The 10,662-nt window shown below is 49.4% G+C and overlaps 1 protein-coding gene across 1 annotated transcript; it reads left to right on the forward strand.

The window, feature by feature from the left end:
- Nucleotides 1-3,163: 3,163 nt before the first annotated feature.
- Nucleotides 3,164-7,135, forward strand: Lrrc14b (leucine rich repeat containing 14B). The gene is made up of 2 exons (XM_070042097.1): nucleotides 3,164-4,050; nucleotides 5,632-7,135. Exons 1-2 carry the CDS (start codon nucleotides 3,164-3,166, stop codon nucleotides 6,275-6,277), a joined length of 1,533 nt encoding a protein of 510 aa, XP_069898198.1. The 3' UTR covers nucleotides 6,278-7,135.
- The last annotated feature ends 3,527 nt before the right edge of the window (nucleotides 7,136-10,662 follow it).

Here is a 10,662-nt window from a genome sequence, read left to right on the forward strand (position 1 = left end):
CTGTTCTTACAAATCCAAAGCCAATGCCAGTTACCTCATTCAGGAAACTCATACTTGAGTTCTGGGCTTGATAAGAACTCAACCTCTGGAAAGATGTATGCTTTAGTTAATTCCAGTAAAGTAAGTGGAGAGTCAGTTCCAGACCCAGAGAGAAATAGGGGATTTAGGACAGACTTGGGTCAGAAAATGGGCTTCCCTGGTCTCCTGAGAAGTGAGGCTTCTCTCCCTGTCCTGCTGCCATGCTCCTTCTTTGTCTTCTCTTGGCTCCTCTTCTGGTTTCTTCCAATCTCTAGAACCTTAGAAGTAAAAGTTAACGATGTGTGTACACTTGTGAGTACGTGAGTGTGTGCGTGTGTTATGGGTGCATGAGTGTGGGAGGTTATAAGGGTGTGGATATGCACATGCGTGCATATGCATTTGTGCTATACATGGGGTCTATGTCCCTTTGGGGTTGCCAGTCAGGGAAGAAATGTCCTCTAGAAGAACTCTAGATCCTCACCCTCCTCCTACAGAGAAACAAACAAGATTATGCAGTATGAAGAATAAAATAAGAATGAAATTGTGACATGTGTAAAAAATAGGTATATTATGAAAAGATACACAATAATGCTGTATTTCATATGTAAACCCATACATGCTGGCAAGACTCAGTTCAGCTCAAGGAAGGTTAATGGCCATCTTGTCTCAGGGCCTTGTTTCTCCAGCCATGGCCCTATTCTTGGTTACATGGCTGGAACTAGGCATAGCTTTTCTTCCCTATCAGAAACAACTAAAAATGTTTTTAGGAAGAAACATGCTTTTTTATAAGAAAGGCCTGAGATGGAGAGAGGAGGCATATGTATCAGACATTTAGGGAATGGCCCTTTCTGCCAGGTCTGTGGCCTTGGGTCTCAGGCTCACTCATGAGGTAGAACAGAGCTCTTAGACTGAAATGCCCCAAGGGAAGGACAGTGAGAGCTGTCAACTCGGTTTACCTCACAGCCACATGCCCATCTGTGACTTTCCTTGGGCCCCACTCCCCCTGTGGTGTTTCAACTCAGCCTTCCAAACCAAATAGCTTGCCTGTTTGCCTTTGCCTTGATCAGAGTACTTACTTGTGTATTTATGTTATCTTTCTATTGCTATAACAAATACTTGATATAATCATCTTATTAAGGAGAAAAGGTTTATTTTTGGCTCACAATTTCAGAGATTTCAATTCATCATCTATCGCCCTGTTGCTTTGGGCCTGTGGTAGCTAGTACATCAGGGCAGGAGTATATCGCAGAGAAAAATGGCTCGTCTCATGGCCAGGAAGCAAAAGAGAAAAGAAGACTGGGGCTTCACCATCCCAAGAGCACGCCACAATACCCAAAACCTCTAACTGGAAACGCCGTCTTACTATTAAGCCCAGGATAGTTTTGAACTTCTATTGGAGTGCACCACCACACCCAATTTGAGCTCCACCTGTTAAATTTTCTACTTCCTACCAACATCTAACTGAAGATCAAGCCTTTGAGCCATGGACTTTGGTGTGTGTGTATGTGTTTCAGGGGGGGGGAAGCATTTAAAAACCAAACCATAGTACCTATTTCTTCATGATTCTTCCTCATCTTCAAATTCAGGATGGCCTTTGAATGCAGTCAGTGAGGTAGACTGCAGAAATAAATGATATCTTTCTTACAGAAGTGGCCACTGTATTCGTTTCCTAATGGTATGGCTTAAAATATAAATTTACTAACTCACAGTGTGGAGTCTGGAATTCTGAAATCAAGGTGTCTTAGTAGGACCCTATTCCTACTCATTCTCTCAGGAGGGCCTTTCTTCCCTCTTCTAGCTGAAGTTTTGGGGCTTGGTGTTTTTTGGCTTGCCGTGTTAATCAAGAATGTAATTCAATGACACCTGTTAAAGCATGGTAGGAGAGATTGTTTTTTTTCAGGACCCTCACAATAGGTCCAGCACCTATCATGCATGGGACTCTGCAGGGAAGAAGGGCAGGTCATCATTAGATCACGGCTTGTTCCCTCATGCCTACTCCAGTTGAAATTCACAGAGTCTGAACACATGGAGGAAGTAAGGAGCAAGAGAGGAGAAGCCATCTGGAGTCAGTCCTTGTGGTGAACATTTTATGTATGTCTTATCTAGACTAAATCACCATTTTCTCTTTAACTTTGTCGCACAATTTCTATGGTATAATACAGAACAAATGGTTCCTGACACACTGCTCCTAAAAACCTTAGAATGGCTTCTACATGCTAATGAAATCACTGGTGGTATCATCCCTAAATACCTTCACATGGAAAGATGTGAACTCATTGCCAAATCATTGAACTGAGAAGTGAACTGAAATCAAAGCTAAAAGCAGTTCACACTAGCCCTGGTGGCCACAGAAGTCTAGACTTGCTGAAAAGTAGAGAGATCTTGTTATATTCCAAGAGCTTAAATTTCAGTGCTCTGACACAGCAATTCAAGTCACAGCGCTGCACCAATCTCTCTCCAGTCCTAAACATCCAGCTATTCGACATTTACTTAACATCCACTAGTCCTGGCTGAGAAAAAATATCCCACAGGTACCTCCATTTACCTGAAGTGCTTTCTAGCTTCCCAGCCTGCAGAGAAACCACCTGCTCTGGTGAAAAGCAGGACCGCTGCAGCATGCCCGGGACTACCGGGGAACAGAGATGCAGACACAAGCACAGACTGGTAGGCTGGCATTCTTTGTGTGTTCTGAAATGCAGGGCATGGTTGTACCCCATTCCTGGCACACTGCCCCTGATTTCCAACTGAAACTAAAAAGGCAGGCTCTGCCCTTACCTTGCAGCTTTGATCGGATGGCTCAGGGGTGGGACAGCAGATCTGCTTGGATGGTATTTAGGCCTCAAGTCACCTTTGCCAAAAAATCCCTGAGCTTTGTCTCTGAACAGCCTCACCCTGAGCACCAGAAACTAAGCAGGTCTGCCTTCACTAGCTGGCTGCCAGGAGGTAGACAGATGCTTCACAGTCACAGCCAAACAAGTGTCCCAGGCCCAAAATAGCAGTCAGATGATCGAAAGGGCAAGCTCATTACTTTGTTTTCCAAAGCCCAGCTGCTCTCAGCAAGAGCAGCTAACAGTAGGTTTGAATGGCACACACTTTGGGGAAGATCAGCAGGGACAGTCCAATTCTGCCTCCTGTCCAGAGTACAATGAGATCTCTTCGCTTCATTTCTGCTGAAGTCCTGGTGTCCCACCCCAGCGTGGCTGTGGAGGGCCTGGGTAGTGTGGCCTACAATCTTTACCCACTCCTGTTCAAGGCCAGCTACCTGCGGGAACAAGCGGAAGTAACCCGTGCTGTGCTGGGCTGCTGGCCCCTAGAGGAATTCCGGCTAGATGTACTACTGGGGCCGAGCACTGACCACCCTGAAGACCTGCGTGACCGGGCCTGCAAGACCTGCCTGGAAGCCTGTGTGCAGGGCCTGGCTGATCACGTGCTTCAGGGCAGGAGCCACCGGCTGCAGAGAGCTGACCTTACGGGTATCCGGGATGTACAGGTGCAGCGATGTCCTTGTGGCAAGGCTCTGGGAAGGTGGGGCCGTACTGAGCTCCTGGCGAGGATATGCTGCCAACTGCAGGCAGAGGCCTGTGCAGTCAGGCGGCCTATTGAAGTCCTCGTTGACCTCTTTGTCACTGAGGGCAACTTTGAGATGGTGGTGCAGGCCCTGAAGCCAGCAGGTCTGGCTCCTCTGCAGATGCGCTGTCCCTCCTTCCGGGCAGACAGCCTGAGCCCCGGGCAGCTCCTGCAGGTGTTAGGCCTAGCCAGGCCAGGGGAGCTGCGCAAGCTGGAGGTGGTCCACAATGTGCGGCTACATGCTGGCCATGTGCAGCAGCTGTTAGCCCAGGTGGGATTCCCTCACCTGACTTCCCTCACCCTCCCCACCAAGGCCTTTGACACACCCTTCCCTTGCGTCCCGACTTCTGAGCGTGAAGACTGCCTCCTTGCCTCCATCGCCAGGGAGCTCAGCAGCATGACCCGGCTGGTAGAGCTGAGTGTGTCCTTCTCCACGCTGACAGGGAAGATCCAGACTCTGCTGGGGTGAGTCTCCGAGACTGAAAGGAAGAGGCTCTTGGCTGCAGAGGCGCTGAGCGATGGGAGAAGCGGCTTGCTCACCAAGCCCCCACCTCAGTGCTTTGGAGCTTCACTGGGCAGAGCACAGGAGAGAAATGAAGGAGAAGTTAGAGGGCCAGAATACTGAGGGACCCCAGGAGACCACTTCCAGTTAGCAAGAGACAATGTGCAAGAAACCATGCCTGCAATCCTGGCACTCAGAAGCCTGAGGAAGGAGTGAGTTCAAGGCCATCCTGGATAACAGGGAGACTGTCTCAGAAAACAAGGTCTGGGGGCTGGAGGTGTAGCTTAAGTGGTAGAATGCTAGCCAGTGAGCAAAAGCATCAGATACTGAGTTTCAGTGGAGTCTGGTCTTAAACAACAAAGCAAGCAAGCAAGCAAGAAAGCATGAAAGAAAGGGAAAGAAAGAAAGAAGAAAGGAAAGAGAGCAAAAAATGAAGAAAGAAAGGAAGGGCTAGAAAGTGACTTAATTCTAGAGCGTTTGAGTAGCATGTGCAAAACGTAGCTCTGATCCCTAGCACTGAGAGGAGGGGAGAGGGGGAAAGGGAAAAGGGAAGAAGAGGGAGGGAAAAGGGGAGGGGGAAGGGAGAGGAAGAAGGAGAGGTGGGTGTGAAAAGAACATGGTAACTAATGAGTCTACAAGGTAGCTTTACAGGGCAGAGCTAACTACAGTGACTCCTGTAGTTGTCTATTGTGGTGAAAAAGTTCCCTGAATTATCTCAGGTCAGGAATAGAAACCTGGCTCAGCTGAGTGGCTCCAGGTTGTCAGCTGACTGTGGGGCTGTAGCATTACGCTGGCCTGTCTGGGCAGATACTAGCCTGAGGTCATGGGGCTGGGAGAGTGCCTGGGCCTCCACTACAGGGTTCTCATAGGGCTGAAGCCAGTGGTTTCCCCCCTCTGCAGCTGTGCTATCAAGAGCAGCAGGCAAACACAGGCACTGAGGGATGCGGTCAGAGTCAGAGCCCCGCTGCCCCTTTGCTGATGCTAGCTGCTGACACCAACTAAATCAGCATTACTGACTTGGGGATATGGTGCCTCAGTTGGGAATCTCTGGCTTTCCCTTCCTGGCTCTACATTTCTGGATTCCTGTTGTTAGAGTAATGGCTCCTTTTTCCTTACTATTGCCTCCTTTGCCCTGCAGCAAGCTTTCAGAGTGGATGTTCTCTCCAGGGCCCTGCACATAACTCCTTTCAATATGAAAGTGGTTGTTGGTGAAATCTGCCACTTAGGTGAGATGAAGACAAAGGTCTCTTTGGTTCAGGTTAATTCTGGACCACACAGCAAGCCCAGCAGCTGTAGACTGTGTGAGAGCCAGGGAGTCAGCCTGTGTCCCAGTGAACCTTATTTATGGACACAGACAATTGCATTTCATGTAGCTACACGTATCAAACAATTTCTACAGACTGCACGTAATCAGGTGAGAACAAGACTTGCCCCACAAGGAGCAGTCTGCGTTCCCTGTGACAGACAAGCAGATGGATCGCTCACCTCCATTGTTGTTCACATGGGACCCCTCTGATTTGTGCTGTTTTCTGCCTGCCCTACAGCCCCCTCAGGACACCACTGAGAACGCTGGACCTGGCCAACTGTGCTCTGAACCACGAAGACATGACCTTCTTGGCAGACTGTATCCATGCTGCCCACCTGGAGGTGCTGGACCTCAGTGGACACAATCTGCTTCATTTATATCCCTCTACCTTCCTCAAGCTCCTGCGCCAGGCTGCCCAGACTCTACGGGTGCTGACCCTGGAGGAGTGCGGCATCACCGATAGCTGTGTGGGCATGATGATCCTGGGCCTGAGCTCCTGCCACCAGCTCCAGGAGCTCAAGTTCCTTGGTAACCCGCTGTCAGCCTGCGCCCTCAAGCGCCTCTTTTCTGCACTCTGTGAGCTCCCTGAGCTGCGCTGTATCGAGTTCCCTGTGCCTAAGGAATGCTACCCGGAGGGTGCTGCTTATCCCCAGGATGAGCTGGCCATGTCCACATTCGATCAGCAGAAATATGCTGTGATTGCAGAAGAGCTGCGTGGCGTGCTGCTGAGGGCCATGCGGGAAGACATCCAAACCTCCACACCACTCTTCGGGGGTTTTGACCCAGAAGTTCATGAAACCAGCAATGAGCTTGGGGCTTTCTTGCTGCAAGCTTTCAAAGCTGCTTTAGACAACCTTTCCAGAGCACTAAAACAAGCAGAGTAGGCCCTTGAATTGTGCATTTTAACCAGCTCAGTTGCCCAGAGGTCAAGTCCTGTATTAGAGCATAAGGCTGAGATCTCAGCACCAGTAGCTTCACTGAGAAAAAAGCATTTGTTAGTGAAAGCTGTGGGTGTGCCTGTCAATTAAAGAAACCCTGCCTTCTAAATGTGCCATGCAGAGCCCTTGGGTTCAATTCTAGAACTAGGTGAAGGTGTCATGGCAGAGGTCCAGGAACTGGGGCAGAGTGGAGACCTCAGCTGATATCTACCATGGCAGCCTGAAACCTGGGAGCAGGGTTCACCTGACTCTGAAGCAGACAGGGAGGAAGTGAGATCACTCATCACAGAATACAAATAATAGAAGACCCCATAAAGAAAAAAACCAGGAGAAAAAGACTAAACATAAAAAGTAAAATGAAAGGGAACCAAACCAGTGGGCCTAGCAGAAACTCAGCAGACCTGGTAGGAGATGTTCTTTGCTGGGTGCCAGTGTTTTCTAGACAATGTGTCCAGGGGACAGAAGCAGGAGTGGCTTTTGGTTGTTACCAGTGGCTCTATCCTTGTTTGGCTCAGCATAAGCAGAGGTATAGCAGCTCAGTGAAAGTCTGAACTGAGGGCATCTCATGACAGGGATGCCCCAGTATTTCTTAGTGTAATTCATATTCCACTTTCTACAGAGCAGCTGGATTCAAAGCTATACCTCAGGCTCCCTTGCTTCTCTGGGTCTGTGAGACCTGGCACTTGAAAAAGCAGTACATTATCACCTGAGGAATACCCACTGGAAATCCACTCTGCCAAGGTCTGCTTTGCAAAAGCTGAGTTTTGAGCATAAATAATAAAACAATAGTTTACTCAGATGCAACATTGTTCATTGCGATTCTGATTTTTTTTGGGGGGGGCATGGTAGTGGGACCTGAACTCTGGGCCTGGGTGCTGTCCCTCAGCTCTTCAGCTCAAGGCTAGCGTTCTACCACTTGAGCCACATCGCCACTTCCGTCTTTTTTCTTTTTGCTTATGTGGTGCTGAGGAATTGAACCCAGGGCCTCATGCATGCAAGGCAAGCGCTCTACCACTGAGCCACCTTCCCAGCCCTCTGATTATTTTTGTGTGTGCCAGTCCTGAGGTTTGAACTCAAGAAGCTGGATACTGGTCCTAAACTTTTGTGCTCAAGGCTAGTGCTCTACCACTTTGAGCCCCAGCATCATTTCTGGCTTTTTGGTGGTTAATTGGAGATAAGTACCACACTTTTCTACCCAGGCTGGCTCTGAACCGTGATCCTCAGATCTCAGACTCCTGAGTAGCTAGAATTACAGGGGAGAGCCACCGGTAGCTGAGTCATTCTATTTTCACAAAAGCAGATCTTGCTGCAGAAATCAGACTTTCCCACCCAAGGACACACTAGTAAAAAGTTTTAAAAATGCATGTGGCTTTGCCGGGTGCCAGTGGCTCACACCTGTAATCCTAGCTTCGCAAGAGGCTGAGATTTGAGGATCACAGTTCAAAGCCAGCCCGGGCAGGAAAGTCCATGAGACTCTTATCTCCAATTCACCACTAGAAAACCACAAGTGGCACTGTGGCTCAAGTGGTAGAGCACTAGCCTTAAACTGAAGAGCTGAGGGACAGTGCCCAGGCCCAGAGTTCAAGCCTCCAACTGACCGAAGGAAGACAAAAAAAAAAAAAAAAAAAAAAAAGGCATGTGGCCAAGGAATAAAGAATGTGCTGATCAGAGCTAGAGGATCATTTCAGGAGTTTGCACTTGGCCTGGCTATCTAAATGACTGATTCCAAAGGTCAAAACACCAATGAGCGTGTTATTTCCTGATTGCACATTTGGAGACTAGAGGAACATACACAGGCCCAGTGGACTCCGTAGATACATCAGCCTGCTGCTCGGGTAGTCACCCTCTCCTCTGTCTCTCTAATTACAAGATAAGAGCAACATTCTATTCTGCTCTCAGCTACTCAAAACTGCTGTCTGAAATCTACTGGCTCCCAGGGTAGTCCTGGGGAAGGCGCTGCGGTTGTCATTCCATCTTGATGTTTCAGTCACTCAACCACCAGCCTCTGCCACTCCCAAGCCTCATCCTTTGGCACTACTAATCAGGGCCAGCCTTAGCTCTGGGAACAGGCACTAGACCCTAGATGCCTCACTCACTGTGTCTGCTGGCCACTGACCAGCGTCAAGTAGACAGGTTTTCAGTCTCCAGTGAAGTGGCATTGTACGAGTGACCCACCGTGGTATGTTCTTGCTGGCCGGCTTTCTGTGACCTCATGTCCTCCAACTTGCAGCAGTGTGGACTAGGGTGGCCCATTAGGGGATCCTGGGTCTTGCTCTGCAGGTTTTCCAGGAGAGGGCTTATTCCTGAGGGAGCTGACATAAGGGCTCCTCTGATACTTGGGCTCATGTTCAGGCTCACGTCTCGGGGTGGCCAGGCATGGCAGCTGCTTCTACTCTGTTACTCTGAGGTCACATTCTTACCTGCCAGCCCAGTGAGCCCATGTCTCATTTAGAGATGCCAGGGACTTTTCAGCTTTTGCAGAAAGCTGAGTCACGACTATCAAAGCTTTTCTCTTTTCAAGGGTTCCTGTGACCTTAACAAAAGCCATATACTGGGGATCCTTTTTATTGCTCTGACTCTACTCAAATGCTACAGCACTGTATAACCGAGTCCCCACATCCTGCTTCAGGAAAGGTGACAGGATAGAAGCTGTGCCACAGGGTCTGAGAAAAGTTACAGTGAGTGAAGGAGTGACTGCTGCCGTATTCCCGAGGTCAAGCCAGACACCAGGTGCCCCTGGACAGGCTTGGCTGCATGCCTGTCACCTGGCAGGCTTCAGTCAGGGCCTGGCCAAGGGGACCACCCTTGGCCCCCAGGGGACAATGCCCCTATCCCAGGTTGAACATTCCGCTGAGGGCCTGGCCAAGGACATCGCCCTGTGGCTCAAGAGACCATAATCCACTTTTTATTTTCCACTTCCTTGCTAAGCTCTATATAAGTCCACTACAAAATCCAGTCACCCACAGAAGGTGTCAGGGAAATGAGCTCCCTTCCCATCGCTTAGCACGCTCCTTGCCTTCTCCACAGCTCGGCAGGCATGCTCCCTTCCTATAGGCAGCACTCGGCCCACGTAGTAAAGGCGGTAAATAATCAACCTCCAACCCCCTGACCTTGGGATGGCACTCCTCTGGGGCAGCTGCCACCATAGAAGGCAACAAGAGCCCCTGAGAGTGACCTTCAGGTCTGGGCAGCTGCAGGACCCTTATCTGCTATTTGGACAGAGCCATCCATCCTAGTCCACCATGATGAAGCCCCTGGCCCGCGCGTCCACACCGGGGTCTCCACCTCCTAGCCCCTTCCAGCCCCTCCTAGACCTCCTAGGTTACATGGTCACCCCAGACAATAGCCGGTGCTTCTTCTCACTCCTCCCTTGTGAGAAGGGGTCTTGCCAGTCCCCCTTTCCTGGCAATAAACCTTTCTTTGTTTTCTGTACCTGGATGTCTGTGTGGTTCTCTGGCAAAGTCTAATTAATCTTTTTAAGCTTACAACCTCCAAATCTGAGAGGTTGAAGGATCCCACACATCCATCCCAGGGGACCACGCAGAGGCAGGCAGGCACAGGAGAAAGATTAATTAGAGGAGCCATATTTCCCCCAAGAGGGAGCACAGGGCCTCTGTCACCATCCAGGTAGCAGGAGGGTCTGGGGGATGGGGAGTGAGGTAGATAGATGGGAGTTCAGATGGGTCTGGGCAGAGAGAGGAAGGGCCGGCTGCATGGTATGGCGGGAACTCCAGGAATGAGAGGAGCTCAGGTCTGGTTGGAGCTGAGGACCAAAGGTGAGCACAATAATAATGGAGGTCTGTCAGTGCCCCTTGCTGGCAATGAAGAGTCAATGCCTGTTGATGATCCAGTCTGGCCTATTCCTTTTCTGTTTTCCTCCATTTTCCTAACAGTGAGAATGCTGGAACAGGTATGTGGATACAGGAGACAATCTTTCCCAGGTTGCCAATGGGTGTTCACGGCCATGTCTCCATTCTTAATTTGAGGCTGCCTGAGATGGCCTTAAAATAAGTTTCCCTCGTAGTGTCTAAGACACCTTGATCACTGCTACTTACAACCAAGAGATATAGTGTGTTTTGTCCAGCTCAGAATAAAGAAAGGGACACTTCTGCCATGCAGAGCACTCATGGGGTAAAGGTTAAGGAAGGTTAAGGAAGTCCAGCTGTTTGCATGGCAGTGATATCCTTAGAAAAGATGGTATGCTGTTAACAATAGAAAAAAGGCAGCTACCTATCTACAGGTGAGTTCAGGTATTCACTAGAGATTTCCTTCCATGTATTCAAGCTCTTAGCTTAAACAAGATTCATTAGGCTTTGCCAGACAACCTCGCA

This window comes from Dipodomys merriami, unplaced genomic scaffold (genome assembly GCF_024711535.1).
Source record: "Dipodomys merriami isolate MVZ:Mamm:240054 unplaced genomic scaffold, mDipMer1.0.p SCAF_32, whole genome shotgun sequence".
Taxonomy (NCBI): domain Eukaryota; kingdom Metazoa; phylum Chordata; class Mammalia; order Rodentia; family Heteromyidae; genus Dipodomys; species Dipodomys merriami.